A 21890-nucleotide genomic window follows, 5' to 3' on the forward strand; every position below is an offset into this window, starting at 1 on the left:
ATATCTCAAAAATCTGTAGTTGAGAATCAATGTTTAAATCAATATTTGCATGTTATGAGGTGTTAAAATATTATTCGACACAAAATAAATATCATTCGCAAATACATGAGTTTTTGCAGTTTATTGCAAGCCTATTGATCAACAGTGCGTGTTCCATGTATTTGAAATTTCGAATCAAACGGGATATCGGTCATAGTTAATACACTTGCATTTGTTGACATTTTTAAATTATTGATATTAACAAAACATGAATTTAACAAACTTTGTTTTGTTCATCTTCGCATGTGTGTGTTGTTTACCTCTATTACAGAAAGTATATTTCTACCGAATGTTTGTCCTCCTTAAGGGTATTCATCATCATGATCATCATAATCATCATAATCATCATCATCATCATCATCATCATCATCATCATCATCATCATCATCATAATCATCATCATCATCATCATCATTATCATCATCATCATCATTCATCATCATCCGACAATACGATTGCGACAGTGTGATAGTACGATGGCGACAATGCGATAATACGATGACGACACTACGATAACGCGAAAGAACAATGTCGACAATGCGATGATACGATGGCGACAGTACGATATGACTATCGCATTGTCGCCATCGTACTATCGCGTTGTCGCATTGTCGCCATCGTATTATCGCATTGTCGCCATCGTACTACGGCGTTGTCGCATGTCGCCATCGTACTGACGCATTGTCGCTTTCGTACTACCGCATTGTCGCCCTCTGGATTTTAATGTGTAACCACGATGGCCTTTACGGTATTCCGTAGGAGTGTACGCCGATTATCAAGACGGCGTTCATATAGCTAAGGGTATTTAACAATTCAGCTTTTACCAAAACATCACGATTGAAATACAAAATATACCACATCAGCCTATCATAAGAAGAAGAATCATTAAACTCAAATAAAAAAATCAAACACTTAAATACATTAATTTTCCTTCTAGTACTGCGTTTATACCATCCCAACATCACAATGTAGAAAATCTCGTAGAAGTTTGTTTAAGAAAAAGTGACAAAAGCCCGCATTTGACAATGATTTCGATTTTTTTAAATTGTTTGCGTCAAATATTAACTTCATCATTAATGTATAAAGCTAAAAAAGCACAGATAATATTTGTAATTCAGGTTCAAGGGTATCCCTTTTTGGGAAATTCATTAACTTGGAAAAGGCCTTATGCACATCGTTTTAGTAAACACCAGCTAATCAACTGTTTCGTCTTCTCTCGAAAATCTTTGTTGAAGAATCCGTACAAAATAGGATTAATTGCACAATTAATGACATACGACCGAATGCAAAATTGCCAAATGCTCTGCTCAATCATTGATAAACGATTCTCCAAGTCTGGAATAGATGTTCGCAGAATTACAATTATTACAAATGGTAAAAAGCTAATGATGTAAGCGACCGTAACTGAAAAGAGCATGACAGTGGTTCTTCCCGCGCGAATTCTTCGAGACATGTTTTCCTTTTTGACTTTATCAATGGTGTAAGAGTTGGGAGCCGAAAGACGGAACCTTTCTTTTAAAGTCCGACTGATTTCTTTTTGCACAGGCACGGACATCGATTTTAACACCGCCGATTGATGTTGTCGCTTTGATTTCTCCTTGATCTCTCCGTCATCAAATGAACAACTCGTCTTTGAGGAATCGTCTGCAACAACTCTGCGCAGTTTCGGCTTCTGTGTCATGGCGCTTGGGACCGAGCTGCGTCGTTTTTCCTCCAGTCTTAGTCGATTAAAAACCGCTCGACCAATTAACGAGTATATGATGACCAGCGCAAAGAGAACTGCAACAGTGCCTAAGAACCAGACGCCCAAAATTATGGGGACCAGTTTTGAGTTCTTGTACTCGTCGCGTAGCTGACACCGCTTTCCGACAATTACGACATGTTTTCTCGCAGTAGAAATATTAACAGTGTTCGTTCCATAAATGATGTAACCCGGAACGTAGAAACCCATCACTAACGCAAACGACACACAGCAAATGAATTTGGTTGTCCTCGGCGTGAATACGGGCTTCAATGGTCGGCAGATCTTCCGGAAGCGATCGAATGCGATTCCACAAAGGAGCAAAGCAGATGTCCCATTAAAAACATAAGTCAGAGTTCGACCGATTGTACACAGCAGTGGGTAGTCATAGGACCAGTAGCGCGCGATTATGCTGATCTCTACCGGCATGGTGATGACGCAGTTTATTAAGTCGCAAATGGCCAGGGCCAATATAAATATTCGGGACGCCGTCCTCCGCATCTTGGTCTTGTAGACCCATATGGTCAGAATGTTTCCCGGCAGTCCAATCAGAACCACTGCGACGATGAGTATGAATGACGGAACCAGAATCACGAACTCATCATCGTTAAGCTGGTCGATGCTTGGTCCGGAAGTAATGTAAAGCAGAATCGATGACGTCACGTTCATTACACCATTGGAGGCGTTCATTGTCGACTGACTGAAACAAATCCAATGAAATAAAGAAAGGACTTGTAAACAGATTGTCGAAATGGCATTTTTACAAACTTATGACACAGATTCAAATTTTACAACACATTTCAGGGAGAGAAATAATACATATGACGTGGACTCATGCACAATATACGTTTAGGAGTAATCATCATATGAAATTATAAAACATATAATTGTGTGTGTTTCTGTTGATTTCTTTATATTTTTGTTTCAACACATAGATCGAGTACATGAAGCATAACATTCCTATTTAAATGAACAGGCTTGATAACCGTTTGGCTAAGACGATAACCGTTTTATTCAAAGTTCGAGTCCAGGCTGGGCCTTTTGTTTTCTTTTCTTAATTCCTTTTCTTGTCATTATATTTGCGCTCTATTATTCCGCTGTTTACATGTACACATTTAGGAAAAATAAAAAAAATAAAAACTTCAAACAAGGCTTAAAATGGTGAACAAGGCCCTTTAAAGTGGGTATGCACGATGTTGTCAAATATTTATGAATTTATATAAAATGTGTTAAAAAAACTTATTAAACATATATTTCAATATAAATTAGAATAAAATTTAAGAAGATCATGTGTCGAAAAATGCGAAATAAGCCAGATATTCAATTCCGAAATCGAAAATGTCTGAACAGTCGAATTCGCCAGCATGCATGTACGAATCTAATTTAAGTTAAGTGCAGATTCGTTCATACGACACAAAGACACAATTTTGTTTTACGGATCATTTTAATTTCCTGCAACGATATCTATTCATACGACACTCGAACACTAACTCCGATCCTAATAAAAAGACAAATGCTTCGGTTATTGTAGGAAAATATGTACGAAATATCTTCGTCACAATCGGCTCGGGGCGCCAATTTGTCTTTGCTGCATTTTAAAAAGTTCGTCTTCGATTAATAATTTTTCTTACCTATTTTGTATTTTTGTAACATATTTTTATCAATATATTACAATTTAACGCATATAAAAGTCGTGCATACTAACTTTAAAAGACCCGTTACAATAAATGAATCGATCTAAACATGAGAGTTTTTAATCAATATATGTTCTTAAATTTATTGTTAATTACCTCGAGGTAGGAGCTGTTTTCTTAACCGATAATCATGTCCACAATTGTAAGTTAACTTTCCAATAGAATATTTGATTAAACTTTTCAATTGTAAGTGTATATTCACAACTTACCGTTAAATAGTACAACATCACTCCGTTATTCCATCTGAATTCCTAGTATAGATTCAATCACGTGCAATGACTAGTTTCTTCGAATGAGTAATTCGGATAATTACTTTCTTATTTATATACCACAGTGAATAATCGGTTATTTTTTTGCATCATTAATCAATATGACAATGTTGTCATTTAATATTTCGAGTTAAGGCCGGTAAAGCCATACCTTAATAAACTGGTTTGCACAATGTTACAAAATGCGCATGAATTGGTATATTGTTTAAGCCACTCCACACCACTTTGGAAACAGGATAGCAATTGTCGTTCAGAAGTAAACATGTATTAAATGGATAAGAGCTGGATGAGCAAAATATTTGTATAAATAAATACGCGTATTTACTTGGTAATTTTGTTGTTAAAAAAATCACCTAAGTGCATTGTACTTGTGCTCATTTTATAACGACATCACATGTATTTTAAATTTCTTTCAAAAAAAAAGAATCATGTGTATATTATTTATATAAACATGAAATGTACTTATGAAGATTGTATTGCTATTTCTGGCATGTTTGTTCTATCGTAAGCGCGCTCTATATATGGTATTTCACAATTATATATGAGCTTCGCTCGGAGGAAACAGGGCTTAATTCATGTGCAGGCTAATCAGGGACAACACTTTCAAATTTTACACATTTTAATAACAACATAACATGTATATTGAATTTCTTTCAAGAAAAGAAATCTTGTATGTGTATTATGTATTTAAACATGAAATGTACTTATGACTATTGAATTGCTATTTCTAATATGTCTTCTAATCGTAAGCGCGCTCTACATATGGTATTTCAAAATCTTATATGAGCCTTGCTCGGAGAAAAACAGGGCTAAATGCATGTGCGCAGTCCGCACAGGCTAACCAGGGACAACACTTAAAGATTTTATGGCATTTTTCATTTTAAGAGAAAGTCTTCTTACCAAAAATCCAGTTAAGGTGGAAAGTGTCGTCCCTGAATAGCCTGTGCGGACTGCACGGGCTAATCTGGCAGGACGCTTTAAGCACATGCATTAAGCCCCGATTTACCAGAACTCATATGTTTTCAGAAGCTGAGATGGGCGGTGTGTAGAGGAGACATCACGGAACAACAGAAAGGCCCACCAAAAGCACCTGACTAGACTAGAATCTTGTAAAAAGTTAAGTCAATCTTTCAGATATTGATGCATGTTACTTGTGCACTTTCAATTTTTTTGTCCGATTTTGTGAATGACCATGCCCAAATGTATATTAAACAATGCCATTTGTTGTCAGATTTGTCCAACTGTCAGACACATTTCGCAGTATTTGTTAGGCGCAGTAATTGTGAGGTCGCTCAGATTTTCATACGTCTGGCATTAAGGATTGTCAACTCGTTCAGATCTTCCCTAAGTCTGACATAAATGTTTGTAAGGTCATGCACATCTTCCACTAAAGGTTTAGGTCCAGAAAGGCCGAATACCAAAAAGGCCACATACCAAAAAGGCCGAATAACAAAAAGGCCTTACCAAAAAGGCTCCAGAGCGTACCAAAAAAGCCAAAAAATGAACCAAAAAGGCCTTAAACCAATTATTGTTATTTTATGTTTCAAATTGTGTTTACAAACAAATACACATGTATACATGAATATGGAATAAGCCATAAAACAGGTATGATGTTTATCATTTTCTTTATTTGTTGTTTATGTTTAAATATACATTAACGATATATACTGTCAATGTACAAGCAGAGTCACACAATTTATATAACAAAATATACGGTTACAAGCAAACATTTACAGACGATATACTTGCACTGTCACACTGACACAATACAACATAATTACATAATAATATTGTTAAACATGTGAATTCTTTTTTTTATTAAATCAAAATTGTCGACGGCCTCTGCCTCTCTGCATGGACGACACACATACGTGACTTCACCGAGACGCATCGCCTCCCTGTATGCTGTCTGTGTTATGCCTGTGTATTGACGATACCCGCTATTAATAATACGCAATATATTCTGTGATATTCAATGTTGCACAACAAAACTGCACATATAACCATCGAAATTGTGCATCACACATAGAAAAACACTTTTGACAAGCTTGGGTTAAGCAATATATGGGCGGATCAAACAACTATCATAAATCAAACAGATCAAACATTCATCAACAATACATTTAAACAACGTTAATTAGATAACTTCAAGCAAAGCTGGTATAGTGAGATAAATAATTCCCCTAGACTCATGAGCTATTGTAGATTTAAAACACATTTGAGTTAGAAACATTTCTTCATTTTATAACAAATAAGAAATACAAAAAAATCACTAACACGATTTCGCTTATCGTCACATTAATAAGAGATCGAAAGTAGTCGTTATAATAAGATACTACGTGAAAATAGAAAATGTATGTTTTTCAATGGACAGGCTATAGAAAACGAGTATCACTTTTAACTTGTTTGTCCTCTTTATAGAGAAATTAGAAAGGAACATTTAAAACCATATTTTCAAAGGTGACAAACGTTAAATAAATATTACATTCTAATGCAGTCGGCTAATAAAATAGACATTATAACCTTAGCTAAATTTATTTTAAATGCTTATGAAATGCGTAATAATATTGGCAATCAGTGATAATTTTTAATAATATTACATAGAATAAAGCATTTTTATTTCTTTCGGTTTAAGTCTTCGGAATTGAATGTAGCTAGTTTTATATCGTTTAAAGTTAAGAAACTATTTTTAAATGCGCAAGTAATCATCAATAGGTGCCAATAAGTGTCAATTTACTCCACATGTGGGCTTTCTACTAATCCGTTATCAAAACAGATGCCGCAAACTGTGAATGACCCATGACACTTGAATACCCGGTCTGATTAGCGAGTTTTTTTGTACATGCACATTCTTTCAACTTCTTATATTTTAAACATTGCACAAATAGTTAAAGAGGAAATTAACAATACATAATAATATGCTATGTGCTTAATTAAATATATGTCTTTAAGCAGTCACTAATCCATATGCGTTGATTTTATTTTATTCATTTTATTGTTGTACATAGTAATTAAGAATAACGTTGTACACTATATATTGTGTATGTTACTTTTTGACGACATTGTCTATGTTATACAATTATAACAATGCTCATGGGTCATTTTGACCTAACATATTGTAGATATGTGTTAAATCGGATTTGGATAAAACGTTTTTCGTCTTCTTATATAATTAATTTTCTTTTAGATGCAAACAGAAAGTTCATAGAAAAATATAATTTCCTTAAAAAGATGATTCCTTCGTGCTAAATGGCGATAATTATGCCGACTTTGATTACAGAATTAAGGGCTTTTAATTAAAAAATGAAACATCTATTTCTCAAGGAAAAATTATTGTGACTAACGAACAATTCATACTGTATGCGATAATTGGCGATAATTTTGCCGACTTTGAATATAAAATTAACGGCTTTTAAGTAGAGTTATGAAAAAAGTAATGACTATTTAATAGATATGATAATTATATTCAGCATTACTATTCAATGATAAAATTAAATATTGTATTGCCTTTCTGGTATACCACGAGGCCTTTTTGGTTCACATATGCGGCCTTTTTGGTGCGGCCTTTTTGGGAAGGCCTTTTTGGTAAACGGCCTTTCTGGTACTATACCCCACTAAAGGTTGTCCGGTCGGTCAGTCAAGTCTTCTGTTTTTCTATCGCTAAGGATAGTTAAGTCGGTCAGGCCTTCCGTTTGTCTACCACTAAGGATAGTAAGGTCTTCGCCAGTAGTTAGTAGGAACCTTAGGATTGAAAGACAAAATAATCTTCGGCAAAACGTTTATTAAACAACTTCAATGAATGTATTCAAAACAAGGGAAGTCACTCAACCCATATCAAGTACAACGAAACACCAAAATAACCAAATATATACTAGTAACTATCCTAAGTGATAGACAAACGGTAGAATTGTGAGACCTTACTATCCTTGGTGATGGACAACTGGAAGACCTAAACGACTTTACTATCCTTAGTACCAGACTTAGGGTAGACCTGAACAACCTTACTATCCTTAGTGAAAGATAAACGGCAGACCCGAACGACCTTATACTATCCTTCGTGATAGACAAACAGAAGACCTGAACTACCATACTATCCTTAGTGATAGACAAACGGTAGACCTGAAAGACCTTACTATTCTTAGTTACAGACAAACGAAAAACCTGAACGACATTACTATCCTAAGTGATAGACAAACTGCAGATCTGAAAGCGCCAATTTTATTTAGGTCTTCCGTTTTTCTACCACTAAGGATAGTAAGGACGTCCAGGTCTACCGTTTGTCTATCATTTAGGATAGTTAGGTCGTTCTGGTGTTCCCTCCGTATGGCACAAAGGATTATCAGGTCGCTCTGGCCTGATACTTGTTCAGGGATTTTAATTAATTTTCGCAAAGAAACTCATGTGCTACACAATAATACTTAACATTTATTTACATTAACATTTACTACAAATACATGAATAACCTGAATAAATAAATAACATTATTTTTATTTACATACATATGCATCATTTAAATCGCTAATGATTGATTTATCAAAATGTTTATGCTGTTACGAAATTGAACTTTTTGTTTTGGTTTAATGTCTCTTGTTATGGGCCATGCATAACTGGCGTAAATAATTCACATACGTCAATGCCATATGTGTGTCAGACTTAAACGACATAAACTTTCAAAACTATAGTTTTTAAGATATTTGCAAGGACCGGTTATATTAAGGTATTATTATATTATTTATGACATACGCATTGCAATATTGGAAAAAATACGTTTTTTTCTATTCACTGTTCTATTGTTTTAAGTAAATGATTTGTGATGCTTATTAACATACAGCTGTTCAGATTTTCTTTAAACTAACATACTATAATATATACTGGATGTAGACTATATGCCAGGAATTACGTCGTTATTAAACGTGTAGAATGTGGTAAGTTTTATAATCATAAATTGTTGATTTTGAAAAGAGAGGGCAGCTCTTACCCTATTTTCGAATATGTTTGTTTCAGATTAAACGACGAAGAAGTAGAACGAGGTACGTAAACGTTTGCGACGTTTTTTGTACCACTTTGATTTCAAAGCGAACGGTCTGCATGGAGATTTGAATACTGGTAAAAACATATTAAAATACATGTTCACTATCCTTAAAATTTGATATGATTCGGCTGATATGAACCAAATGTTAAGAAATGATCAAACAAACTTAAACAAAGAAGAAATAAAAAATGTTTGTTTCGGTGTTTTCTTCTAAAAAATACAACAAACACTTCCGACGCTAACGGTAGTCACAGCAGTACTGGTAGATGACGTGCAACCAGAAGAGCAGCGTTGCTAGGAAACCACATCCGCACGCGATGGAGGACATGTAGAAAGACCATTGGATTTTAGCGCCGTTGTATCCTTTGACTGCGTACGATATAAACATCGCCATGCCGGCTATATACAAGGCCACTGAAATTAGAATTTCGAAGTCATATTAACTTTTAAGAAAGACAAACAAATTCCTTTTATGTATTAAACAATACGTCAAAATTCAACAATTGATTATAAGTTATTAAGTAAATAAGTAACTGAAAGAACGAATCGGCCATAATGGTCTTCATAAAAATTGTTAAGATGTACGCTCTCATTTATATGCAAGTTTGTCGCTCTTCTGCCGTTTCATAGCCATGCAGTTTATCCCTTACATATTTTTCGTAAGTGCCTCCAAAAATGCCGCTATCGAGACAAAGGCATAGTGTATCATAACTAAAAAATACGTACATTTTGAAGAAAGGAATTAGTAAAATCCCGGAAACTTCAGCACACAAACCCTTTTTAACAACGAAATGTATGCTAGTATGACGTTTACATGACAACTGCGCATATCTTAATCTAAACAGCCGACTTCTAAACTGGGTATCAAGGTGGTGGACAACATATATATATTTTATAGCATTTTTTGTTTAAATGAAGTCTCTTCTTAGCACAAATCCAATTTAGGTGGAAAGTGTGACTGCACAGGCTAATCTGGGACGACACTTTACGCACATGCATTATGCCATGTTTTCTCAGAACACTACTCATATATAGGATCACTAACAGGCTATCAAGAGGACGACTGCCACGACGAAGGCCATGGTGATCTTGCTCAGTTTGATGGTCCTATGACACGGGTAGAGCGCCAGTCCGATGAAGCTGACCACGAACATGCTGCCACCTGCTATCAGTAGAGGTCGACCGATAGTCCAGGTCTTCTTTACTGAAATTGAATTTTTTCTTTTCGAAATTTCGAAATATTTTTTGTGATAAGTATATTTAATTACATGAGCCCTGTTTCATATACATCTGTTGACGTCATATTGATAACTTACAAGCGTTAACACAGTTAATACCGTTTTGGTGAGTTAACAAATTTCAATTTACTGGTTAATTATAGTCGTGTATGCTTCTACACGCGCATTCACGTGTTTCTCAAGGCCAAATGGCGTTTGTACACCGGTATACAATTTTAACAAGATTATATCCACCGAAAGATTTTAATACAGATATATCCACCAAACAGTATTTTAAAATTAAATACCTGTACACATTGTGTACGAGTTCTTTGGAATAGTTTCGCGTTTTTGGTGAATCAAATTTTTCTCCAATGTTTAAATAGATAGACAAGAAATGCTTTTTGACAAAACCCAAGCTTACGTTGATCAAATTCGGAGATGGTGTCGTTGGAGTAGAATTGGTCAACGGATTCGGATAGTGTTGTCCAGTTATTGTATCGCACGAACAAACCCACGTGGAAGGGGCTGATGTTGAACCAGTATGTGGTGCCAAAAGAAAGGGCGCCCGCTATCTGTGGCCAAAATTGCAAACGGTATTACAACAATAAAAAAAGAGCTTATCGGTGGATAAATATATATATATATATATATATTTTTGCCGAGAAAACTTGTTTTGCGTTTATAATGAACATTTGGTTACGTTGAACAATACTAGTAGCATCATTAGAAGATCATTACAAGTATCTGTTTGTAACTGTTTATACATTTTAAGTAGACATGTATGCTGGGTTGTATTTCAATGCCGTCCATTGCCCAATTGTTCAATCTGATATAATCTTTATACCAGGATATTGGACACGATTGGAGTCGGGGGCATTGTTGTTTAGTGCACTTTACTATCACCTAATGCGCGCTCTACCATCGTATTGGTCCGAACGTACTTTAATGTTTCCATCATAAGAAATGGTTCTTGACAACTGGGAGTCCTGTGTGACTAACGCTTGATTGGTCACTGTCGGCTTAGGAACTACTTAAAAGTACACCGGGTATTCTTTAAGTATACGACAATGTATCCCGGTTACGGAAAATACTCTTAAAGGCACTCGGCCATACAACGGGGTACTTTTGCAGTAAATGTTTCGTACCCCGATGGCCCCGTGTACGTTGTAGTATACTCAAGAGTACCAGGGGAGGTGGGGTACTTTTAAATGGTACCTGAGCCGGCAACGACCAATTATGCGTTACTAAGTAAATTCGACGCTCGCTACAATCGTATTCGTCCGAGCATTTATTTATGTTTCTGTCATGTAAAAACACTACTCGCATAGATACTTGACATGGCGTAGTATATATGATGTCCGCCTAGAGACCGAGATGTAATTGGTTCGATCCCCATTGTGGGAGCGTTCTTTAGATCTCCCCCAATGACCACAAATACTGGGTCTATCCAGGAAACGGACTCGATGGTGCTTCAATAAGCCTAAGGCTTTCGGTGCAATCGAGCTAAAATAAACAGGTTCAATCTTACCAACAGTATGGGTACCAGGAATGCCGCAGCCAGCGCCATATTGTGGATACACGAGGCCTGCTCCTTCGTCGTCCTCGGTGGCTCCTCCTCCTCTATCATTTCCGGTGTCACCGGCCTGCAATTGGCGGTACATCATTGGTTTGAATCATATTTAAATTAGGAATGATATAAATTTAGTGCTTTGGTATGTTTTATTTATTAAGCTGTTATCTCACTTAACCCAAATATAAGACCTAAAATATAAGCATCGCTTTTCGAAAACGGGGTTTAATGCATGTGCACATGCTAATCTGGGACGACACTTTTTGCACATTCATTAAGCCCCGTTTTCGTACAGCGAGTTTCATATTCATATTAGGTATGACGTTAAATCACTGCTTTTGTAGGTTTTATAAATAAAGCCTTAGTTAAACTAACAATCAATAGTATTGATGGACATGCCAATAAATGACGTAAATTTCATCTTCTAGCAATAACGGTATATACTTTTAAATCATTCACAGTAGTGACAACCAACGGGAATTTGTTAATTGTTTGTTTTCTATCCGCACTTAAACGCCAATGGCATTGGTTTTAATACAAATATACTTTTTTGAAAGTCATGTATTAATAAAGAAAAAACGATATTTTATGCATTTATTCTTTTTAAAACTTCTCTCTATTTTTTCTGTTAGTCAGTATAAATTTCAACTTTTCTTATATTGTGCTTTACGACGATTTTTTTAAACAACGTTGACTGAAAAGACAAATAATATAACTACCAGCGTTTTAAAATCAAGAGAACATAACTTCAGAAGGAATATAATTGCTGTGAATTCTTTGTGTATTTGTTTACCTGACTGCTTTTTTGAACGCCCCCTTCTGACCCAGAAAGAAAGAGGCATTGTTGGGTCGATTCATGAACGACTGGAAGAGAATAAAAGTGTAAGGTAAATAGACTGGAAGAGAATAAACGTGTAAGGTAAATAGACTGGAAGAGAATAAACGTGTAAGGTAAATAGACTGGAAGAGAATAAACGTGTGAGTTAAATAGACTGGAAGAGAATAAACGTGTAAGGTAAATATACAACAAATGGTTGAACGGCCTTGAGCGTAAAACCATTGGATTCCTTTTAAGCCATATCAGATCTAGCTCGCTCACATTAAAGTGATACGTGTGAATTATATAAACGAGTTCTCAGATTTGCTTGTGCACGTATTTCTCGAGTTAACTAATATTAGTAATATTTAATTGGGATACTCAAATTCTCTTCATGTGTTATTCGCATCCAATTCAGAAACGCAAACGTGTATGATGTTTATATTTTTTTAAATTCTTACTCGCCCACAACAAATATTGTGTGGATTACTTCCAGTACTCCCTTACCATTTCTACCGTTAAAATTGTTAACTTTTACTTTAGATTGTGCATTGAGTTCAGAACGAAAACCCATGTTGTATCTAATAACATGATAACTATTGTCCACGGTGAAATGTTTGTAATAGCCTGGTGACTTCATTCCCACCGTGCACTCTGTGTTTTTCAATTATTTGTCAGTTCAAAAATCTAAAAATAAATAGCTAGGAACTGTCTACTTTAAACCCTTTTGTATCACACAGCCGCGTCGTACGAATACATGATTTATCTGGCATTAGGTTTTCCTGTAAGACTGCAACACGGATATCGTGGTTTAAAATACATGCCAAATAGAGCAGTTTATTTCGATATGAGCTTTTGACGCGCAACACTTACAATATGATATTATCCCTTCTCCCATTAGAAGCAAAGTGAAAATGGCTTTTGCAACCAGCATTAAACCAGAACAGCCTGTGAGTAACTCGCAGTCTGTTTAGGTTGTATGCTGTTTGCTGCTCATCAGTAACTAAGGGTTGAAAATGAAGCCTTTAAAACTTGAATATAGTAACAAAAAGGTCTTAAATTAAATATAACTTTCTAAGGGAATACAAATGCGTGAAAATACGTATCGAAGTGGTAACGGGTTAAACCTAAGAATATACACGAGTATTAGCTTGCAATTCACATATCCGTCCATTCAAAAGAATAATATATTGACATTAGTAATTCTTTGATTAGGATGCCAATAACTACACATTACATTGTGCTTTAAAACAAACATTTTGTTAAATTACAATTCAATCGTATGTCATAAACAATAAATGAAATATCGCATAAATGACTAATTATTAAGTTATTAAACATAAAAATAACTACACATTACAGTTTGCTTTAAAACAAACATTTCTATATCTACAATCCAATCGTATGTCATAAACAATAAATAAAACATCGCATACATGACTTATTGAACCCCCAAAATGTAATAAGCAAAGACTGTTATCTGTAATACGCTAGTCTTATAGTTAAAGAAAGTGGCAAATAGAATATCAAATACAGGATAATACATACAACATAATACACAATGAAAACCCGATTAAAGATGAGACAAAAGATCGGCATTATACGTGCTTTATTTTGAATATTACGCGTTTTGTGTCTTTTTATGCGTATATCTTTTACTGTATTTTTTGTGAAATGATTAAATAAAAACAATAAATGGTTTTGAATTAGTTCAGCATATGTCTTATTTTAGCTGTTGTAATATTATTACATATATATATTGTAATGAATATGTACGAAGTTAACTCTGAACTAGTGTAACGATAGTAAACATTAAAATAGAATAATTGTAATATTAATATAGTACACATTCAATAACATATGAGCAGGGAAATAAATCATCTTCAATTAGCATATAATAAACATTGTGGTCACTTATTTATTTATTTACATGAAACATTTAAAATAACCAACATATATTTTTTTAATTAAACATGAAAACAACTAACCATTTTATCAATTAATTTCTGTTTTTGCCACTAAACTCCAAATAACTCCAAAAAAAACACTGGACATAAAACGTTTTCTTTTAATTCGTCAAATAAGGTAAACATTGGCAGAGTTTTTAATAAAGACATTCTACAGCGTTATTTTCGGAACAAAACCAGATCCGATTATTTATAGTGAGTGTGAGCGCATTATTTAAGTGAATGTGTTCGGCACCACGGAACACTAATTTCAGTTTAGCTATCACGCGTTCGATTAACATTTATGTTTGTATCCTTACGACAACATGGTTACAACTGCTTGTTTGTCAAGTGTTACAAGGTTGATCGTTCAAAGCGATAGTTTATAAACAAAATGGCTTTGTTCATTTAAGGTCCGTATACGTTAGCATTGTGTAAACGCATATGAGCAATATAGACCAATACCAACTGAACTTTCAGATTAAACTATGTTAAAAAATAGAATGAACACGGAATAACCCATTTAATCAAAGTTTAATAGATCTGGACTAAACTCACGCGTTACACTACAAAGTATTGAAGAGCCTTTTTTTAAAATTTCGTATTATTCGCTATTATAACTCCGCCTAATAAAGTACACACATACGTACGCTGACAACGGTTAGGTTCAGAGGAATCTTCTATGCAGACTCGTTTATGGCAAGCGGTTCGACGCATAATCCCAAGAAACTAGGTTTCTCATAAGAACCTAGGTTTCTCATGAGAACCTAGGTTTTCAAATGAGAACCTAGGTTCTTGTGAAAACCTAGGATACCAAACGAGAACTTAGGTTCTCAGAATGAGAACCTAGGTTCCCATGAGAACCTAGGTTCTCATGAGAACCTAAGTTCTATGTGTCTATGAGAACCTAGATTCTCATGAAAAACCTAGTTTCTCATGAGAGCCTAGGTTCTCAAGAGTAAACTAAGGTTTTCAAATGAGAACTTAGGCTCTCATGAGAAATCTGGTTTCTTGGGATTTCATAAACCTAGTTTCTCATGAGAACCTAGGTTCTCGTGAGAAACCTTGTTTCTTGGGATTTCGTAAACCTAGTTTCTCATGAGAACCTAGGTTCTCATGAGAACCTAGGTTCTCGTGAGAAACCTGGTTTCTTGGGATTTCATAAACCTAGGTTCTCATGAGAAACTTAGTTTCTTGGGATTATGCGTCGAACCGCTTGCCATAATTAACCTACAGTTGTCTCCCATGGCTTGGTGCACGCTGGCGGTAGGTGTAGAATGATTATTCTGGTTCCCGTCGTACTAATACTTTAGTACTTCAGGCAACCGTGGAAAATGGCGGCGCACAACGTATCACAGGAGGGAATCCCGTATTTTATTATTTTTTTTGTATATATGCTTTAATGGAAACAAGGAGTGTTTCAATTAAAGTCTTTTGATTACTGTTTAATACAGCACCTAAACAATTATTCAAACAATTATTCAATCTCTCCTCCTCTCTGAGAGAATTGTGTCCTCACAAATATCTAAAAATCATAAAAATTGTTAAAAAACATTTATACAAATTTCATAAAACACTTACTTCATGATAGCATTTACTATCTTTCTGGCGATTTCACACTCCATACTCTTTAATATTCCTGAAGACATTAATACTTCTAAAGCATGAAATCTATTGTCAAAAGGTCTGTTTACTAAACTAAACATATGAAAATCATCATATTTAGTTGGTAATTTTCTTTGCCGTTCAGATTTTCTAACAGGCTGTAGAAGTAATTGTCTTCTCTTTCTTTGCGCTTCATTGTTGGAATCTTTCTCTTGCAGTGCAGTGTCCTGAGTCGTGTTCTGATCTGTTTCTACTCCTGGCTCTGTGGATCCATTCCCAGCCTCTGCGAAAATTTCACCCCTTCCCACTTGTTCCTCTGCCTCATCCGTATTCCTACCAGCTTCCACAGCCGGACGGCCATTTTCTATCGCGTTTTCTTCCCTCTCTGTTCCACTCACTTCTCCAGCGGGAATGGGCTGAGTATGTACGTATGTATTAATTATCGTAAAAATATTAAAGTTTGGAGTAAGTGAAAAACCTTCAAGATTTTGTTAAGGATAAGTTTAAAGTATCGATCCGTTTATTGTTGTTTTCGAATCACTTATGATTTAAATAAAAAAATGATATTATTTCATGTTTACTCAATTCGGACACAGCGTATTTTGGATAATGAATGTGTACACAAACGAACAAGAGGATATCTGTTCAATGTACATGCTGAATATGATGTATATTTTTTATGGTCAAATAAATAATAAATTGCAATAACATTCCAACGTAGACTTGTACCTGGAATACCATTAAATGGGTATATATTGTAGGCCATTAACATGTACCTTGATGATTTTTTTCTAACTTGGTAAATGTGTCTGGTTGCAATTGTCAGACTTAGCAAGAAATCATGTAGCATGACATTGTATGCATGTTTAAATTGTGGAGTGTTATTAGGTAATCATTTTTATAAAATAAATATCAATAGTTTGATAACTAAGTTTGTAAAATGTCTCATACTCATGTTAGATACATGACATAAATTTGATCTGCACTCATCCAGGATCATGTACTCTTCCATTCCTTATTTTAGAAACATAATAATTAATTATTATTACTAGTCATTTAGAACTGGATTTGCGCTGTTGTAATAAAGATCCTTAGCAACAATAGCAAACATATATATATATATATATATATATATATATATATATATATATATATATATATATATATATATATATATATATATATATATATATATATAAACAAAGTCTCTATAAGCCTTGTTGCATATAAACAAAAACGCTGTATTATTTTTTGCCGAAGCTTTCGACCTCACGGTCTTCATCAGCGGCCATTTTTTATTTTCAGATGTTTTATTATGAACGGAAATATTGTAAAAATACGGAGCTTCAATGGGGGATCGAACCCACGACCTCCAGAGTGGTAGTCAGACACTCTAACCGCGTCGCTGAAAAGCTAGCTCAACAGCAAGGCTGTTGGAATAGACCTTAAATCACTACACTCCTCCCCCTCTTAATGTTACAAGGCCAGACATGCCCGCTACAGCATATCATATGACACTTTTTGCTATATTATAGTGTCGACCGCTTCACAAGCGGCTCCTTGAAGCCATTAGAAAGCTCACACCCACGTTCTGAATCACAGTTCGTGTTTGCCTCGTCGCCATTATTGTAAAAATACGGAGCTTCAATGGGGGATCGAACCCACGACCTCCAGAGTGGTAGTCAGACACTCTAACCGCGTTGCTGAAAAGCTAGCTCAACAGCAAGGCTGTTGGAAGTGTCCTTAAATCACTACAGAAATGACGTCGTGCATTTCCGGCGTCAACGTTGTTTACGCACCCTTTTATTAACGTTTATTCTTGCACGTTGATGCCATATGGTCGGTATGTCCTTAGTTTTGACTTCCACAATTGCTCCATGGTTTTGCGGTACTCGTCCGACCCGCTGAGTTTTTCGAGTCCCATTATTTGGAAATCATCCATGGAATGTCCGTCGGTGTAGAAATGTTCAGCTACCGGGTCACTGTGCTGTGTGCGAATACGCGACAGATTCAATAGATGTCGCTGGTACAGAGTTCCGCCGGTCTCTACTACATACACGAACCTGCGACAGCGACGACAATTGACCGCGTACACAACATTGGATGATTTGCAATCAACATTGTTTCTGACGCTGTACTTCCTGCCGCTGGGATCTGTGAAATATTCCGCCTTCATCATATACGGGCAAATGGCGCATCTCTGCGCCCCACAGGGCCCGCTCATATTGGGTTTTCGGAAGAACATCCTATTGTGTTTTTGGCACTAGGATGTCTTGCAGGTTGCAATCCCGTCTGAAGGCTACTAATGGGGGCTCAGAGAACACTTCCTTCATTCTATCAGACGTGTGCAGCGTGTGTAGGTGTCTACGGATGATACGGCCAATGTTGGGTAGTGCGCGCGAAAACGTTATTCATTATCATTACTGTCGGATTCAAATGTAGCTTTAAAAACAAGAAAGGGTAAAAACGATAATAAATCAATGTACGTTAATTATCTTAGGTTATTAAAACATTTACAACAGGATACCTTGCAATTGATCTTATCACAAACACAGCAATATTGATATTAACTTAGTTTAATTCATAACAATATTTGATCAGAAATATGATTTAAAATGATTTGAGCATGTTAAATGATTGACCAGGGAAAAAAATCAATTTGTTCAAAAGTACTTATTACATTACAGTACAATATATTGTTGAAAGCATGATATGTGCATTATCTAGTGACTTTACAACTGGATAAACATTGTATTAAAAAGCACTTCTGATTAAACGTTGTAGTTTAAGAAATGTACATGAACAGAAAATGTTTTGTGTTATGTCAAATATATAACACAATTTACAACTGGTAACAACTTAAAACAAAGTGTCATATTGTCTTATTTATTTCAGCATATGTACACGAAATTGGACGAGCTGGAAAAACGGGCACAGATGCACAGGCCGGACTGTACTTCAACAAAGGAGACTTGGCCTCAACAGCAATGAGGAAAGACATGAAAGAATACTGTTTAAACAATTTGTTGTGCAAAAGTGAAATAATAAATGCTTTCTTCGTGTTCCACACAAAGGTTAAACCACTTCCCTGTTGCAGCGTTTGTATTTCTGATCTGGAACTGGAATGACAGTTTGGAAATCTTAGAGTTGTGTGAACAATGTACTGCAGTTCTTTAGTGAATGGATACGCTGAAGTGTGCCAATAGGATAATTTATGAAAAAAAGAAAAATTTATTAAGAATTATTATTTGTTAAAGATGCTGTAAAGATACATATCATAATTTTCTTACCCATGGTCCATATTTTGAGTGCATGTTGTTTAACAGAATTTATATTTTCAATTTTCCAGTTTTAATCGTTTATTTGAATTGTCGTACGACCTTTGATGAAACGGTCTCCAACATCTTTAAAGTTTTCGCTTCATTATGATATACCGGGGAAATATGTAGCAACTTTTTTCTTAAATTATTTGCTATAAAAAGAAAAAATGATGTAACAATATCTCTTTCTGATCGTTTCCAGGTAAACATAGCTATGTAAGCAATTAATATGTAAAACAAGACTCTAAAATAAAGTCTACAATTCAAAGAAAATGTTCACTTTGTGATTCTCGATCCACTTGATGAATTTCTCCAAATTTAGTTGTGTAATGTGATTTTTTGGAGTCTTCTTCATTGACGCCACTTGTCTACCTGGAGTTATCAGGTTACCGTTTCAAGTGAGGAAGCAGTCAGTTGCTTGTACAAAGTCGTCAGTACTTTCAGGGTCCTCAATCCATTTTAGGGGAAGCGGGTCGCTACCCATAGCAGGTGGAATTTTTGCGGCATTTCCCTTTTTGGGGGATTTTTTTACTTACTCTCTAATTATTACATTTGTACATGTTTGCACTGTATGTTTGGCAAGATTAAATTAAAATAGATTTGAGATATAATAATCATGAGACACATCTATCTATAAAAAAGGGTGAAACAAGTATACTTTTCAGGGGGGGGGGATGCGGCCGAATCTCGGCCGTGGATTTGACAGATTGAGGGCCCTGACTTTTGATACACGAAATGCTGGCTAGGTGGTCGTTTCATGTGTAATTTGTTGTTTTCTCCATCCACTGATATGCTTAACAATACATTGGAAATTTTATACTAATATAAACCAAGGTGAACTTAGGTCTTCAAGAAGTTGTGGAGTGTTCATTTTGCATCATGATAACTTAATCGACCAGTAGAAAATATTCTACAATCCCAAAATGGAAATATCTCATGGCACATGGAATAATTGTCACACATGTGTCACAAAGATAAACCTAAGGGATTGTAAATTATATTGGGGGATCCAACGATCTCTGGATTGTGAAGCCATTGCGTTTCCACTACACCACGGATCCGCTACCAATATACGGTGCCTTTGACATAAAGGTTATATAGAGTGTGAACTTATTTTTAACACATGAAAATGTTTTGTCAAATACTCACATTAACAACTAAATGTCAAACTATATAGAGCCTGGAAGTATAAAACAATTTCTAACAAATGTTTATAAAATACTCACATTAACAAATTAATGTCAAACTTAATGTCAAACATAAATCCGGCTTTGCTTAAACATTGCGTAATAAAAGTATATCCGAAATCCGTTCTCTCCGAAATAAAGCCATATATTATATGTCGATGTATTGAGATTAGACGTAAAAATAACTCCTTGCTCCGAAAATAAATTAATTATCCATTATAAAGAACACAGTGGCTGTCGCCATGAATCATGTGTGCCTGACCCAATACAAAGTGTCAGGGGCAGGTTATCCAGACTATAGAATAATAAGCAATAGACGTGAAACAGTGAATGTTACTCCCCAAGAACATTTTTTTAACAATGTTCAGACAATGCTTAGTAATATTCAACGAACCTTGTAGAAAACTTCTCGAAGAATGAACTAAGTAAAGTAATCTGTCGACATTGGTCTGAACACGTTAATAAAAAAATAAACTGTTTATGAAATACATCTTTAATTGTAAATATTATTTTGAGACTAAAAATTGAAACAAATTCAGACCAATCGTTACATAATACATTGCTACAGCATTAAATGAGTTTCAGATATTCAGTTCGCTTGATCGGGCCCCAAACGACTGTACGGTACAGTTTTCTATTTTAAGTATGTCTGTGATATAGTTAGCAATCATTATGGTATAAATAAAAGTTTTTTCTCTATTGATAATGTGTAATAATGTATTATTCAATCGTAAGATATCGGCAACACTGCAAGAAAAGCTGATGCACTAAAGACTTTGCAAATATATTTCAATAACTTGAGATATCTGCAAAAATAAGCCCGTGTGTAATCATCCGTGTGCACAGCCCGTGTGTAATCATATGTGAACCCCATTGATCCTGCGCCCTGAATAATATGTGTCCCGTATTCCAAACGAGCAAGTTTACGCCGTCCGACGGGTAATTTTGAAAACCTAGGTTCTCATTATGAGAACATAGGTTTTCAGAGAACCAAGGTTTACAGAAAACCTAGGTTCTCATGAGAACCTATGTTCCATGAGAACCTAGGTTCTCATAATGAGAACCTAGGTTCTCTGAAAACCTAGGTTCTCAGAGAACCTAGGTTCTCAGAGAACCTATGGTTCCCAAATGAAAACCACGGATGTGGCAAGCAGTTCGACGCATAATCCCAAGAAACTAGGTTTTTTCATGAGAACCTAGGTTTTCAAATGAGAACCTAGGTTCTCATGAAAACCTAGGCTCTCATTTGAAAACTTGGGTTCTTGAGGCCATGTGCAATCTTCAATCTAGAACCAAGGTTCTCATTCTGAGAACCTAGGTTCTCATGAGAAACCTAGTTTCTTGGGATTATGCGTCGAACCGCTTGCCATACTCGTCTACTCAAAGCAAGAGTTAAGATGGTTACGTTACATAGTTAGCGCTAAAGATACGTAGTTGAAAAATAAGTTAT

General features: G+C 35.3%; 2 protein-coding genes across 4 annotated transcripts; both read right to left on the bottom strand.

Moving 5' to 3' along the window:
- Positions 1–89: 89 nt before the first annotated feature.
- Positions 90–5137, bottom strand: LOC127857926 (alpha-2C adrenergic receptor-like). Of its 3 annotated transcripts, none has more exons than XM_052394691.1 (2): positions 4750–5137; positions 90–2480 (listed from the first exon to the last, which is right to left on the bottom strand). In XM_052394691.1, the coding sequence occupies exon 2, from the start codon at positions 2468–2470 to the stop codon at positions 1205–1207; it is 1266 nt and encodes a 421-aa protein (XP_052250651.1). In that variant the 5' UTR covers positions 2471–2480; positions 4750–5137; the 3' UTR covers positions 90–1204. The 3 variants fall into 3 exon arrangements, with proteins under 3 accessions (XP_052250651.1, XP_052250649.1, XP_052250650.1); XM_052394689.1 differs by lacking the exon at positions 4750–5137 and adding an exon at positions 3684–3930; XM_052394690.1 differs by lacking the exon at positions 4750–5137 and adding an exon at positions 3571–3930.
- A 281-nt stretch (positions 5138–5418) lies between these two features.
- On the bottom strand, positions 5419–16294 carry LOC127857281 (uncharacterized). The gene is made up of 6 exons (XM_052393694.1): positions 16188–16294; positions 12359–12493; positions 11524–11638; positions 10417–10567; positions 9821–9979; positions 5419–9189 (listed from the first exon to the last, which is right to left on the bottom strand). Exons 1-6 carry the CDS (start codon positions 16292–16294, stop codon positions 9014–9016), a joined length of 843 nt encoding a protein of 280 aa, XP_052249654.1. The 3' UTR covers positions 5419–9013.
- Between the last annotated feature and the right edge of the window lie 5596 nt (positions 16295–21890).

The sequence above is a fragment of the Dreissena polymorpha genome, chromosome 14 (assembly GCF_020536995.1).
Source record: "Dreissena polymorpha isolate Duluth1 chromosome 14, UMN_Dpol_1.0, whole genome shotgun sequence".
Classification (NCBI taxonomy): Eukaryota; Metazoa; Mollusca; class Bivalvia; order Myida; family Dreissenidae; genus Dreissena; species Dreissena polymorpha.

Coding starts and splice junctions, on each gene's coding strand:
- LOC127857926 (XM_052394691.1), bottom strand. CDS start 2,470: ATGAACGCCTCCAATGGTGTAATGAACGTGACGTCATCGATTCTGCTT.
- LOC127857281 (XM_052393694.1), bottom strand. CDS start 16,294: ATGGCCGTCCGGCTGTGGAAGCTGGTAGGAATACGGATGAGGCAGAGG. Junction 11,639..12,358: donor GCGTTCAAAAAAGCAGTCAG/GTAAACAAATAC, acceptor CGCCAATTGCAG/GCCGGTGACACCGGAAATGA. Junction 9,980..10,416: donor CATCTCCGAATTTGATCAAC/GTAAGCTTGGGT, acceptor ATTCAATTTCAG/TAAAGAAGACCTGGACTATC.